We start from the raw sequence: 15,588 nt of genomic DNA, 5'->3' as shown, positions 1-15,588 counted from the left end.
GGGTGAGCAGGCAGAAGTCGAAGTGCACATTGACACCAATGACATAGGTAGAAAGGGGAAAGAAGTCCCATACAGTGAGTGTAGGGAGTCAGGGAAGACACTGAAGAGCAGGACCTCCAATGAAGCAATCTCTGGACTACAGTACTCCTGGTACCATGCCTGGGCAGGAATAGGATGATAGTATAGATGAATGAGTGGCTGAGAAAGTGGTGTAGGGGACAGGGTTTCAGATTTCTGGATCACTGGGATCTCTCCTGGGGAAGGTATGACTTGTACAAAAAAGGACAGGCTATACCTGAACCCGAAGGGGACCAATATCCTTATGGGCAGGATTGACACAGCTGTTTGGGAGGGCTTAATCTAAGTTAGCAAGGGGATGGGAACTGGAGTAATAGGGCTGAGGATGGGCATTTGGTACACAAGTCAAAGCAGTGTGTAGTGACTCTGAGGAAGGACAGGCAGATGATAGGGCAAAATTGCAGAAGATGAGTTGAAGTGTAAAATGATGGCAAAATTGAAAAGGGTGATACATACAGGCTTGAAGGTGTTATATTTGAATGCACGCATATACGGAATAAGGTAGATGATCTTGTAGCGCAGTTAAGAGATTGGCAGGTATGAGGTTGTGGGCATTACTGAGTCGTGGCTGAAAGAAGATTGCAGTTTGGATGTAGGATGTAGAATCCATGTAGGTAGAGCTAAGAAAATGCAAGGGTAAATGGGACCCTGATGGGAGTTATATAGAGGTTCCGAACAGTAGCCAGGATGTGAGATATAAATTTCAGCAAGAACTAGGAAAGACATGTAATAAGGTCAATATTACAATAGTCATGGGGGATTTCAATATGCAAGGGGAAGTGTTTTCCTAACTTGTCTGCTCCTATCCCTCTCCAATGCTATGGTAAAAGAGATAGAATTATGATCAAAACGCTCTCCCACTGACAGACCTGACACCTGACCAGGTTCATTTCCCAATACCAGATCAAGTACAAACTCTCCTCCTGTAAGCTTATCTACATATTTTGTCAGGAAACCTTCCTAAACACACGTAACAAACTCCACCCCATCGAAATCCCTTGGTCTAGGGAGATAACAATCAATATTGGGGATATTAAAATCTCCCATCATGACAACCCTGTTATTATTGCACTGTTCCAGAATCTGTCTCCCTATCTGCTCCTCGATGTCCCTGTTACTATTGGGTGGTCTATAAAAAACACCTAGTTGAATTATTGACCCTTTCCTTTTTCTAACTTCCACCCACAGAGATTCTGTGGACAATCCCTCCATGACTTCCTCTTTTTCTGCAGCCGTGACACTGTCTCTGATCAGCAGTGCAGCGCCCCCACCTCTTTTGCCTCCCTCCCTATCCTTTCTGAAACATCTAAAACCCGGCACTTGAAGTAGCCATTCCTGTCCCTGAGCCATCCAAGTCTCTGTAATGGCCACAACATCATAGCTCCAAGTAATGATCCACGCTCTGAGCTCATCCACTTTGTTCACGATACTCCTTACACTAAAATAGACACATCTCAAACCATCAGTCTGATCACATCTATTCTCTATCACCTGCCTATCCTCCCTCTCACACTGCCTACAAGATTTCTCTATTTGTGAGCCAACCACCCCTTCCTCCGTCTCTTCAGTTCAGTTCCCACCCCCAGCAATTCTAGTTTAAACTCTCCCCAATAGCCTTAGCAGACCTCCCTGCCAGGATATTGGTCCCCCTTGGATTCAAGTGCAACCCATCCCTATTGTACAGATCACGCTTGCCCCAAAAGAGATCCCAAGGATCCAGAAATCTGAATCTCTTCCCCCTGCCCCAATCCCTCAGCCACGCATTTATCCTCCACCTCACTCTATTCCTATACTCACTGTCACGTGGCACAGGCAGTAATCCTGAGATTACCAGCCTTGTGGTCGTGTTTCTCAGCTTATTTCCTAACTCCCCATAGTCTGTTTTCAGGACCTCCTCCCTTTTCCTACCCATATTGTTAGTACCAATATGTACCATGACCTCTGGCAGTTCACCTTCCCACTTCAGGACATCGTGGACATGATCAGAAACATCCCGGACCCTGTCACCTGGGAGGCAAACTACCATCCGTGTATCTTTCTTGCATCCACAGAAATACCTGTCTGACCCACTAACTATAGAGTCCCCTATCACTGCTGCCTCCCTCTTCCTTTCCCTACCCTTCTGAGCCACAGGGCCAGACTCTGTGCCAGAGGCTCGGCCACTGTCGCTTACCCCAGGTAGGTCATCCCCCCTCAACAGTACTCAAACAGGAGTACTTATTGTTAAGGGGGACAGCCACTGTGGTATTCTCTGGTATCTGACTCTAGCCCTTCCCTCTCCTGACTGTTACCCACTTATCTGTCTCCCAAGGCCCTGGAATGACTACCTGCCTATAGCTCCTCTCTATCACCTCCTCACTCTCCCCGACCAGACAAGGGTCATCAAGCTGCATCTCCAGTTCCCTGACGTGGTCCCTAAGGAGCTTCAGCTCGACGTACCTGGTGCAGATGTGGCCGCCCGGGAAGCTGGGAGTCTCCAGGACATCCCACATCTGACACCCATTACAGAACACTGCCCTCGCAGACATACCTCCTATTCCTATTCTTTACAGGTAACTTACCTCACATTGACCCATTATCACCAAATCCCTATTGAGCCAAAACCCTCCTACTCTGATGCCCGCTGTATAAAGCTGGCTTCTTTTAAAATTCTTCCCAGCAGACTAACTCGCTGAACTCCACGCACCTGCTCAGTCGTGCCTCAATCAAACCACTGAAGAAAAAATGCTCACCTTTTAAATTCTTCCCGCCGGTCTAACTCACTGACGTCCATAAGGTGCAAAACATTCAAAATAGCAAGCAAATTTCAAAATAGTGAGCAAAAAAGCATGTTCACTCAAAAAACATACATAGTCCAAGACCATGAGCGACGATGTCCAGCAGTGAATGTTACAGTCTCCCAGCAGTGTGCAGACACATGCAACTCAGCCGGTCATTACACAGCTCGAACACAGAAGGGCAGTAACAGCAGGAGGGGACAACTCCCAGTCGAGCGCAGACGCCACGCTGTAGCACATCCACAGCTCTCACCTGGTATGCAACAGCAGGCAAACACGAGGCTTGAGGTCCAGTCCTCGCTACAACTGAGTCTACACAGCTCCAATGTCACCTGTCCCTTCCACCAAACAAGGGTAACAGGCCTGCAGCAACTTAGATTACCACTGTCCAACAGAGTCTTACAATCACAAGTGAAATGTCTGAGACAGTCTGCCACAGTTATACTGCACCAACTCCGATGCTTCCAAACAGCGGGCAGCCACATGGCCTGTAGACAGGTCAGCTCCTAAATTCCCAGCTGGCTACTCCACACCCTGGTGGGCTCCTCTGATATCCCAACAGGCTCCTCTGATATCCTGACCATCTCCCATCCCAGTATCCCAACTGGCCCCTTCGATACCTCAGCATCATGGCCAACCCGTTCGACTTCTTGGCCAACACCAGTCCAACTACTCTGAACAACGAGCAGCTCACTGACGGAGTAGCCCTGTAGTACCTGAAGTTCTTGGAGTAGAATTGTCTTTGGACCATAAAAAGCAAATTTTACGAAGTAAAAAAACAGCCATGGTTGGCCCCCTGAGAGGCTGCTGCATTCGCACATGACACCATCTTACTGGGAAAGGAGGTTCACAAGAAAGATCTCAGGAATAAAAGGGTTAGCTTATGAGGAGCATTTTATGGCTCTGGGCTTGTATTCATTGGAATTTAGAAGAATGAGGGAGAATCTCATTTAAGCATATCGAATATGGAAAGGTCTCGATAGAGTGGATGGGAGAGGATGTTTCCGATAGTGGGTAAGCCTAGAACCAGAGACACAGCCTCAGAATAGAGGGACCTCCATTTTGTTAAGATAGAGGGTGGTGTATCTGAGGAATTCATTGCCAAAGATGACCATAGAGGCTAAGCCATTGAGTATACTTAAAGTAGAGGTTATGTGTTCTTTGGTAGTCAGGGCATTAAAGGTTATGGGGGAGAAGGCAGGGGAACGGTGTTGCGAGGGATAATAACACAGCCATTATGGAATGGCAGAGCTGACTCGATGGGCCAAATGGCCTAATTCTGCTCCTATGCCTTATGGTTTTATAGTCTTGTATGTAGCTTGTTCACTTAAGATTTTTAATCAGTGATGACACCCCATGGCAAAGCAGAGATGATAATATATTTAAACATCAAGGGAGATAGTTAGCCTGTTGGAGATGTCACTGATCAACATTTGTGCGGAATAAATATTACTGGTATTTCCTGACAGATCAAGCCTAAACATTACACTGTATTATTCAAGGAATGGAACTGAATAGTCATTAAACAGTTCCACTTCCAACATAGTAATGAAGGGATTATCATTGATGAATCTGAAGATGGCTTGCTTGGGGTCACGTCCCAGGGAACTTCTGTCATCTGGCCTGCATGACGGGTATTCCCTGGGAAGAAAATACTGCCTCACAACTCCAAGAGTTTAAGGGCTGTATGACTATGATTAACATGTGTCCAAAAGCCTGCTTAAGCAAGAAAAACTGGACTTGATAGCTGCATTTTAATACTTGCGTCACCTGAGCAAATTATTTTCAGCTCTAACTGGGCGTAACAGATGTTAAATGTTTTGTTTTGGCACCATGAGCAGATTTGGTTCTAACACAGTAAGAAAGGAACAACATGCACTAAGAACTGTGTTCACCTAAATAACTCACATCTACTAAGAATAAGTATAAATACAGATATTCGAATTAGAACAAAAACAGAAGATGCTGGTGACACACAGCAGGTCAAGTAGCATCAATAAAAGACATTTTATGTTCCAGGTCAAAGAACTTATTTTAGGACCAGAATTGAAACTTAAAACCTATTTGCGTAATTTGTATAGAATACTTGGATTCCTTTCACTTTTGGAAAATGTATAAATAAAGGACAGGTATTTAAGCCATCTTTCTATTCTAAATGGAAAAACACTATAAACAAAAAGAAAATCTTCAGGTGTTAAAAAGTTTGATCTGTGTTCACCTTATTACCAATTAGCTATGCATTAAATAAAGGGTTGCTATAAGGCAAGCCCTGGTAGCAGTTTCATGAGTCTTTTCTGCACATTTTCTAGCTTATTGACATCCTTCCTATAGCTGGGCAACTGGAAATACATATAGTATTCTAAGTGTGGTCTCACCAACAACTTGTTCAGCTGTAACATAACCTCCCACCTCCTATCCCACAGGTCCAAAAGGGCTCCCTCACTGACTCTTTAGTCACCTGCCATGCCTCATTGCCCAGTGTGAGGGATAGCGCTGACCCCTCTCTGATGTGGTTTGAATTAATTTTCATGGACACATTTAACAAATTCTGCCCCAATCAAGCCCTTTGCAACTTAATTTTGCTGCTCTAATTCCTGTTGATACTTAGGGGTCTACTGTAAAATCCTCTCACAGTTATCACCCTTTCTTATTTTGAATGCCACCCATATAGCCTCACGGGTCTATCCCATAGGGATATCCTCTCAAAGTGCTGTTGTGATGGTCTCCTTAATTAAAAATTCAATCCCTTCCTTTTATTAACTCTAGCCCTATTGCTCCTGTAGCATCTGTACCCTAGAATATTGAGCTACCAGTGTAGTATGTTTCTCAACAAAATTTTTGTAATAGTTATAATGTCCCAGTCCCATAGACCTACCCATGTCCTGAGTCTATCTGACTTACCTGTTAGGGTTCTTGCACTAAGTAAATGCAGTTTACTATACCAGATGTTCCTCATTCCCTGGCCGGTTCCTGTCTGTATTCCTTGCCGAACTTGTTTGCTTTATCTATATCTATTTTCTATTTCTGCCTTAACTTTCCCAGGTGCCACAACACTGCTTTGAGTCCCAGACCTTACCAGACTAGCTTAAACCCTCTCAAATCTTTCCATTAGGATATTAGGCCCTCAACTGTTCGTTGCTAACCCGACCCTCTTGAAGACATCACCTCTTCCTGAGAAGAGATCACAATGTCTAAGGACTTGAATCCTTCCCTCCTGCACCAACTCCTCAAGCATGTATTCATCTGCCCCATTCTCCTATTTCTACCCTCAGTAGCACATGGCACCAGATTACACCTCTTGAGATTCTGCTTTTTAAACTCTCTGCCTAACTCCCTATATCCACTCTGCAGAACCACTTTGTATCGACTCTGTTGCTGCCATCCCTTTCAGAACCTGCTTATCCAGACATTGGAGTGGAATTCTCCTATATTTTTGTCCATTGTTATGATGTTTGTTTCGTTTGATAGTTTGCCCTACCCAGAAAGTTGGGCAGCACTGAGGCTGGACAGCCCGAGACAACCCCCCTCCCCCCCACTGGGCAGAAGGTAGAAGAATGACATTAGAGAAGTATAGGAAGGTTGGTATGATTATAATATTTAAAAGAATTGGGCCTAGAGGGATATTGGGCAAACACAGGTAACTGGGACCAGGTCAGATAGACACACTGGTTTGCATGGACGGGTTGGACTGAAGGACCTTCTTCCATGATGTATGACCCCGATTGGTAAAAAAAAACATGGAAAGTGACTGAAGGGTCAGAGAGGGTTACTTTGGAGCCAATGCCTATATTCTAACACTTCTTAAATAGAATTGGAATAAAATAGTACTGATTAACAAATCAAAGTCCTACACTTGGGCAAAATTTAGTTTGATGGCATTAGACAGAAACTTTCAAAGATTGATTGGGAGAAGTTGTTTGCTCGTAAAGGGATGTCTGGCAAGTGGGAGATTTCCACAGTGAGATTGGGAAAGTTCAGGGCCAGAATGTTTATGGTAGAGTGAAGGAACCCTGGTTCACGAGAGATATTAAGGCTCTGTTGAGGAATGAGGAGGAATACGTCAGTTAGTAATCAACATGACAGCTGTAATCAAGTGGATTCCTTGAGAAGTATAGTGGATGTAGGAGTACACTTAAGAGGGAAATTGGGAGGACCAAAAAAGGTCATAGATATCCCCTGGTAGCTAAAGTAAAAGAGAATCCAAAGAGATTTTATAAGTATATTAAGAGCAAAAGGATAACCAGGGAGAGAGTAGGGTTACTTAAGGATCAATCTGGTTATTGATGTGGAGCCACAGGAGATGGGCGAGGTACAGAATGAATATTTCAATCATACATACATTGATGGATTAGACAGAAATGAATATTTCTTGAAGCATATCCACAAAAAAATAGGGGAGATGCTGGAGGTCAAAAAGAATATAAAAGTGGACAAATCTTCAGAATCTGACCAAGTGTAACCTAGGACATTGTGGCCAGCTAGAAAACAAATTGTTGGAGCCCTTGAAGAGATACTTACATTGTCTTTAGCCATGAGTATAGTACTGGAAGACTGGAGAGTGGCTAATATTCTGCCTTTATTTAGGAAATGCTGCAAGGACAAACCAGGGAACTACAGGCCAGTGAGCCTAACGTCAGCAGTGGAAAAGTTACTAGAGGGGATTCTTTGAGATAGCATAGATTCTATCGTATTTCTTTTTTTTTCCCGTAAATGCCTGCAAGAAAATGAAACTCAAGGTATATATGCACTTTGATAATAAATTTACTTTGAACTTTGAAGGAAGTGTACTATTTATCTTAATTATAAATTTCTTTTAAATATTTAATTTTCCTGATGATACATTGTTATACTCTATTAATTTCTACAATAGCTTCACTGGTCCTGAACCTGCAATAGCTCGTGTGTTATATTCTACACATCCTTTTGCCACTAACAGCATTGAACATATGATCCTCCAGTGGTTGAAGATGCCAGTACACAAAGGCATAACTCTATATTTATTGAGATTAAAATATATGTCCGGCATTCCCCAGGGTTGCACGATTGATTTTGAAAGATCAGATTTTCAAATTACAGGAATATCCAACAACTGAGTTATGGATGATTCATTAATGAAATAAGAGTCATTATAACATTTAATCCCACTGATGCCTAAAATTCTAAGTGTGTTTCTTACCAGCCACTGCTAGTTTGTACTACTTCTTCACTCATTTTTCGCTATTTGTGGATGGCTTCTTTGCATCAATTAATAAGATTAAACTTCCACCACGTTTATCATCTGAGAATATAAAAAATATTGAAATAACTGATTACATAATCTCAGTAAAGAGAACATATTGCCAATTCTCATGCTGAAACTACTGTGGGGGAGATCCCATTAGAAATTTAAATGAGTACCTCTTCTAGTTTAGACAAGTTTAATAACGTAAGAAACTATTGCTTAAGAAAGATACGATGGCAACACCTGACCATTCCTCAACCTAGTCTGGGCTACTAACATTGACTACTCCGTGCTATAAAGCAGTTCAAACCTTTCTTCATCATTCTAACAACTATATCTACTGTGTGAATGTTCAAGGGAATGCAGAAAGTCACCAAGCATGTCAAGAAGGCTGAGTCATGGCTGACACAGATCTAGAATTAAAAAAACACATTGTACACAACAGGCTATGAATATATATCTGCTCCCTATCTACTTAGTTGACCATTATTTAAAAAGACTGGCCAAAAGCTTTTTGATATTGTGTAATAACAAATTTGAGACTAATGAATAAACATGAAATTTGCTTTGCCTATCTAGATAATATTGATAATTTTCATTAAGTGTTAGGTCATTCTGTATCATATGTTAGGATGAAGCCATTTTGTGGTAAAGAACATATAGGAACTTCCATAATGTCAATAGGCTTCCAATTACTCCTCTTATCTCTGGGTTGTCCAAAAAACTATAATAATTTACTCGATTAAACTCTAATTTTAATCATCTTGGAGTTTTCTCTTTCCAGTCTACCAGCTTTCTCACTATTTATTGAAGAGCAAAAATCAAAGCACTGCAGATCCTGGAAATCTGAAATAAGCTGAGATAAAACCGAAAATGAAGGAAAGACTCAGCAGATCAGACAGCATCGAACAGAATTAACATTTTAGGTCAAAGTGTCTAGGATCTTTAACCTTTAACCATGTTTCTCTTTCCACAGAGGCTACCTAAATTGCCAAAGTTTCCAGCATATTCTATTTTTATAACTGGTTAATTTTGCTAATAGTGAGAAATTTGATTTAAAATTCACTGTTGTGTTCCCCACATTTAGGGATGTTCTAACAATGACATGCCTTTCTTCATGACATTTCTCTGATGTTCTTCTCCAACCCATCCACAGGTTTGTACAGAAAGATATAATTCAACTTTACACCCTACAGCTTTTTGTGCAATTGGTTGACTGGTGATGCAATCACACTGGAAATATCACCACAGTGAGAAGCAATCTATAGGAAACCTGTTTTTCTAGTCTGGATGAAACATTACAAATATTATGGGACTTTCATGCTGGATGGAGTGTTGTGTCTGTGAAATAATTCAACATGTTTACCTTAGATCAAATTACTATTACATAAAAAGATCTTTAAGACAACCTTCTTGAATATATTTCATGAATGGCCTAATTCAATAACCTTTAATCACAATCTTATCTACAAATAATGTAACTAATTGAAAAATGAAGTTTTCAAATATGAAAAATCTAAATCTATTAGTATTTTAATTACAAATTAAAAATTGTTCTTCATTTCAAATGCGTACGAACTACAAGAATATGAGTTTTGAAGCACCATTAACAGGTTTTTTGGCTCACCTTAGCTGTGCTGTTCGTCAAATATCTATCTATACTAATCCCATTTACCAGCACAGTACTTGGCCTGTACAGTACCTTCTATGCCTTACAATGACAATGCTTTTCTAGATACCTCGTAAGTATTGTGAGAGTCTTTGCTTTCACCACCTCCTCTACTACTGATCATTTTTCCTTTAATCTTAATTGACACAAATGGTAAAGCAAATCTGCAACTTGCCCAAGTTATTAACTGATGATTGATGATACATTCACTCCATTCCATGTGTTGAGTTTGCCCATCCCAATTTATACCATATGACAAAATATAGTTAAAATCAGTCATTCAACTAATTATAACTGTTGATGTATCGTGGCATCAAAACTACCTTGTAGCTTAACGCAGCCAACAAGAAGAGCAATTAAAAGAGACTTTCTATATTTGGAACTCCTAAAACATAGAACAGGACAATACAGGAACAATCCCTTGGACCACTGTGTTGTTCAGCACTAATTAAACTGCAAAATAATCCCTAACTAAACTCATGTTTTCTGCCTACACAGTATTCTTATCCCTCTTGCATTCATCACACTATCTCACTCTCCTCCATGCCCTTCTCCTTGGTAAATAACAACACAAAGTACCTCATTAGGACGCCTCCAAGCACACATTCCCTCCTTTATTCTTGAGTGATCCTCTTGTTCTTGACATATGTATAGAATGCCTAGGGATTCTTGTAAACACTGCTAGCCAAGGATTTTCATGGCCCTTCCTGGCACTCCGAATTCCCTTCCTGAGAACTATCCTAGCTTCTTTACAATCCCCAGGGGGTCAGTTTCATTTGAGTTTCCTAAGCCTCACATATAGTCGTAGTGCAAAGGAGGTGGTCCTTCAGTCCATTTAGCCCATGCTGGACTTTATTCTGCCTAGTCCTATTGACCCACACCTGGGCCATTGCCTTCCAACTGTTGTTTCACACTCTCGCTACCTCTGAGTGAAGAAGTTCCTCCTCAGGTTTGCCTTAAATACTTCACCTTCACCTATGATGTCTAGTTCTAGTCTCACCCACCCTCAGAGTAAAAAGCCTGCCTACATTTACCCTATCTATACCCCTCATAATTTTGTATACCTCCATCAAATCTTCCCTCAATCTTCTACACTCCAAGAAATAAAGTCCTAACTTCTTCAACTTTTGCCTATAACTCAGGTCCTCAAGTCCTAGCACATTCCTTGTAAATTTTCTCTGCACCCTTTCAATTTTATTGACCTCTTTCCTGCAGGTAGGAGACCAAAACTGCACACAATACTCCAAACCAATGTCTTATACAACTTCAACATAACATCCCAAATCCTATGCTCAATACTTTGATTTATGAAGGCCAATGTGCCAAAAGCTCTCATTATGACACTGTCTACCCATGAGACCACTTCCAGGAATTATGGATCTATATTCCCAGATACCTCAGTTCTACCCTGGTTTGTCCTCACAAAGTGCAACGCTTGTCCACATTAAATTCAATCTGCCATTTTTCATCCCATATAGTGCTGATTTTATTTTGGCAGGATTATGTTAAATTCTATCCATGCTTTTGGAAATTCCATTTTAGAGTAGTGACAAAGAATTATGCAGAAAACTTTCTAGCTGCAGAGGTCATCTGTTCCATTGTTCCTGTGTCATCTTTCTGAAAAATACAGGAGAAAATGCTGAAAACACCCAGCAAGTTGGGTAGCATCCGTGAAAAGAGAAAGTTTGAAACCTTTTCCTAAGAACTGAAAGAAGAACAGAACTAGCCAGTTCAGATGCATAAAGGAAAAACAAGCTTTCAAAACATATTGAATTCAGTACTGAGTCCCAAAGGCTGTAATATCTGGATGGAAAATAAGGTGCTATTCTTCAAGTTTACATGGACATCATTGAAGCATTGTAGGAGGCCACACTTAAGTTACTCGATCTGCATTTATGTTCACTCAAATAGAGGAAACCATTTCATGAGCATTTGATGCAATTCATTAGACTGGAAGAAGTGCACATAAATTGTTACTTCAATGTGGATAGGGCAAAGGAGATGGTGTTGTATCTCCTGCGGTGGCAAGCAAAAGTGCTGTGTCTCATAAAGACATGGGCATGGCTGGGACTCATGTCAGTTCCAATAGCTCCATCAACACTATTACAGCTCAAGGTGCCTGAGTTCAGAGTTCAATTCTGGCATCCTCTGTAAGAAAGTTCCCACCTTCTTCCTGTGACCATGCAGGTTTCCTCTGGCGGCTATGGTTTCCGCCCACAGTCCAAAGACATACTGGTTAATAGGTTAATTAGTCGTTGTTAGTTATCTTGTGATTAGGCTAGGGTTAAATAGGTGGGTTACTGGCGATGTGGCGCGATGTGCCTGAAGGGCCTGCTCCTCACTGTATTTCTAAATAAATAAATAAATATTTATTTTGGGGAAATGAATGGAGTTAAAGGAGGACAAATTCAAGAAAATGAATGAATGTTTTGATGGAGGGAAATGGTTTGGTGCCCGCTGAAGCAGAAATAAAGTCTCATTAGACCATTATGGTGTGTTTTGAAGGTGTGGAAGGATGCTTATGTAGTGGATGGGAGACATTGTCCAAGATGGCATGCAACTTTTCACACATCACCGTCAGAGAGTCCAGTTCCATCCCCACAACATCACTGGCCTTATGAATGCGTTTGTTGATTCTGTTGGTGTCTGCTACCCTCAGCCTGCTGCCCCAGCACACAACAGCAAACATGATAGCACTGGCCACCACAGACTCGTAGAACATCCTCAGCATCGTCCGGCAGGTGTTAAAGGACCTCAGTCTCCTCAGGAAATAGAGACGGCTCTGAACCTTCTTGTAGACAGCCTCAGTGTTCTCAGTGTCCAGTTTATTGTCAATTCGTATCCCCAGGTATTTGTAATCCTCCACCATATCCACCCTGACCCCCTGGATGGAAACAGGGGTCACGGGTACCTTAACTCTCCTCAGGTCTACCACCAGCTCCTTAGTCTTTTTCACATTAAGCTGCAGATAATTCTGCTCACACCATGTGACAAAGTTTCCTACCGTAGCCCTGTACTTGGCCTCGTCTCCCTTGCTGATGCATCCAACTATGGCAGAGCATCAGAAAACTTCTGAAGATGACAAGACTCTGTGCAGTAGTTGAGGTGTAAATGGTGAAGAGAAAGGGAGACAAGACAGTCCCCTGTGGAGCCCCAGTGCTGCTGATCACTCTGTTGGACACACAGTGTTGCAAGCACACGTACTGTGGTCTGCCAGTCAGGTAATCAAGAATCCATGACACCAGGGGAGCATCCACCTGCATCACTGTCAGCTTCTCCCCCAGCAGAGCAGGGCGGATGGTGTTGAACGCACTGGAGAAGTCAAAAAATATGACCCTCACAGTACTCGCTGGCTTGTCCAGGTGGGCATAGACACGGTTCAGCAGGTAGACGATGGCATCCTCAACTCCTAGGCGGGGCTGGTAGGCGAACTGGAGGGGATCTAAGTGTGCCCTGACCATAGGCCGGAGCAGCTCCAGAACAAGTCTCTCCAGGGTCTTCATGATGTGGGAGGTCAATGCCACCGGTCTGTAGTCATTGAGGCCGCTGGGGTGCAGCGTCTTCGGCACAGGGACGAGGCAGGACGTCTTCCACAGCACAGGAACCCTCCGGAGCCTCAGGCTCAGGTTGAAGACATGGTGAAGTACTCCACATAGCTGAGGGGCACAGGCTGTGAGCACCCTGGTACTGACACCATCCAGTCCTGCACCCTTGCTTGGGTTGAGACGTTTCAGCTGTCTTCTCACCTGTTCAGCTGTGAAGCCCACCATGGTGGTTTCGTGTGGGGAAGGGGTATAGTCATGAGAGCAGGGTGGGGGACTGTGAGGAGGGGTAGGAGGGGAGAGTGGAATATGTGTTGGTTGGGGGCCGACAACAGATGGCTCATGTGGGGGATGGGCAGGGGCCACAATGTCAAATCTGTTAAAGAACAGGTTAAGTTCGTTGGCCCTGTCCACACTGCCTTCAGCTCCTCTGTTGCTAGTTTGCCGGAACCCAGTGATGGTCCTCATCCCCCTCCAGACCTCTCTCATGTTGTTCTGCTGGAGTTTCCACTCAAGCTTCCTCCTGTACCTGTCTTTAGCCTCCCTGATCCTTGCTTTCAGGTCCCTCTGTATTGCCCTCAGCTCCTCCCTATTTCCATCTCTAAATGCCCTCTTTTGCATTCAGGATGTCCTTAATGTCCTTTGTCACCCATGGCTTGTTATTTGAATAACAAAGGACAGTTCTTGTCGGAACATTGCAGTCCACACAGAAGTTGATGTAATCAGTGATGCACTCTGTGAGCCCATCAATATCCTCTCCATGTGGCTCACAGAGTGCCTGCCAGTCTGTCACCCAAAACAACCCTGGAGCGCCTCATAAGTCTCCTCCGACCATTTCCTCACTGTCCTCGAGGTTGCAGGTTTACTCTTCACCAGAGGCATGTGGCAGGGTTTTAGATCCACCGGGTTGTGATCTGACCTTCCCAGTGGGGGGAAGGGAGAAGAGCTGTATGCATCCTTAACGTTAGCGTACGTCAAATCCAGAGTCCTCTCCCCTCTGGTTGTACAGCTCACATACTGCGTGAAGTTGGGCAGTGTTCTAGCCATGGTAACCTGGTTGAAGTCACCCGAGATGGTGATGAGGGCACTCGGGTGCTGGGTTTGTCGTCTGTCTATGACGGTGTAAATGATGTTACACGCTGACGTCGGGTTGGCAGAGGGAGGGATGTACACAACAACCACAATTGCATGTGAGATTTCCCTTGGCAAATACTATGGCCGGAGTCCAACAGCAAAAAGTTCAATATCCGGGCTACAAACACGTTCCTTGATCGTAATATGCCCAGGATTGCACCATCTGTTGTTTACCAGAACCGCCAGCCCCCCTCCTTTACACTTACCGCTCTCAGTGCAATTCTGGTCAGCTGAAACGGTCTGGAAGCCCTCTATGGAAACGCTTTGATCGGGTATGTCCTTGTGCAGCCACGTTTCAGTAAAACACATGATACTACTCTCCCGAAATGTTCTCTGACTCCTGACAAGCGCCGTCAGTTCGTCCATTTTATTACCCAGCAATCTCACATTTCCCATGATGAGAGAGGGCAGACACAGCTTATAACTTCTCTGCTCCATAAGCCTCTGTTGTCTCGACCCAGTCCTCTTCCCTCGCCTTTTCGATCCCCCTCTGCATCCTCTGTGTGTTTTCCTCCAGATTTCAGCCGGGCTGTCCGCTGCTGTGTTCGCTAAACTGGCCTGCATAAGCGCAATCAGCTGGTCCCTGGAATAAACAATGCGGCCATCCTGCAGCCACGCTAACGAGACGAAGGATGGAATTTATTTTGCAAAACTAAATACTTGCTTTACATATTGCCCATGAAGAGATCTCAAAATAGTTTACAGCCAATATATCAGAATCGGAATTAGGTTTAATATTATTGTTTAATTTTAATATTTTAACCGTTTAATATATCGGTGGGACTAGGATAGGGTAAGAGTTTGGCACGGACTAGAAGGGCCGAGATGGCCTGTTTCGATGCTGTAATTGTTATATGGTTATACATATCACCAGAATACGTTGTGAAATGTGTTGTTTTGCGGCAGCAATGGAATTTAGCAATCTGCATACATCTTTTAAATATAATTCCTCTTGTAAAGTAAGAAAGGTGGCAAAAAAATTGGTTCCAGCAACAATGTGAAAACCAAATTGTCCACAAAAACTATGTTCGCTAAGACATAAATGATGTCCATCAGATAATTTTCCCCTCATTTTCAAAACAGCTTTAATATCTTCTCTGAAATGTGCACCTCCAGCAATACAGCACAATGTCACCTTGGATTTGGAGTTTAAGTCAATGGTGTAGA

At 43.0% G+C, this 15,588-nt stretch overlaps 1 protein-coding gene across 2 annotated transcripts in view; it reads right to left on the bottom strand.

Annotated features, from left to right (window-relative positions):
* Positions 1 to 15,588, bottom strand: part of c7h11orf65 (chromosome 7 C11orf65 homolog) — a 68,570-nt gene that overhangs the window by 52,225 nt on the left and 757 nt on the right. The window contains exons 1-2 of one of the 2 annotated variants that reach the window (XM_072264320.1): positions 14,628 to 14,704; positions 8,032 to 8,133 (exon numbers count right to left, since the gene is read on the bottom strand). In XM_072264320.1, the coding sequence (XP_072120421.1) occupies positions 8,032 to 8,066 (35 nt within the window). In that variant the 5' untranslated portion in view covers positions 8,067 to 8,133; positions 14,628 to 14,704. Of the gene's footprint in view, positions 1 to 8,031; positions 8,134 to 14,627; positions 14,705 to 15,588 lie in introns of those variants that run through there. The other variant, XM_072264319.1, reaches the window with a different exon arrangement.

The sequence above is a fragment of the Mobula birostris genome, chromosome 7 (genome assembly GCF_030028105.1).
Source record: "Mobula birostris isolate sMobBir1 chromosome 7, sMobBir1.hap1, whole genome shotgun sequence".
NCBI lineage: Eukaryota > Metazoa > Chordata > Chondrichthyes > Myliobatiformes > Myliobatidae > Mobula > Mobula birostris.
This window is presented reverse-complemented; position numbering and strand designations above follow the sequence as displayed.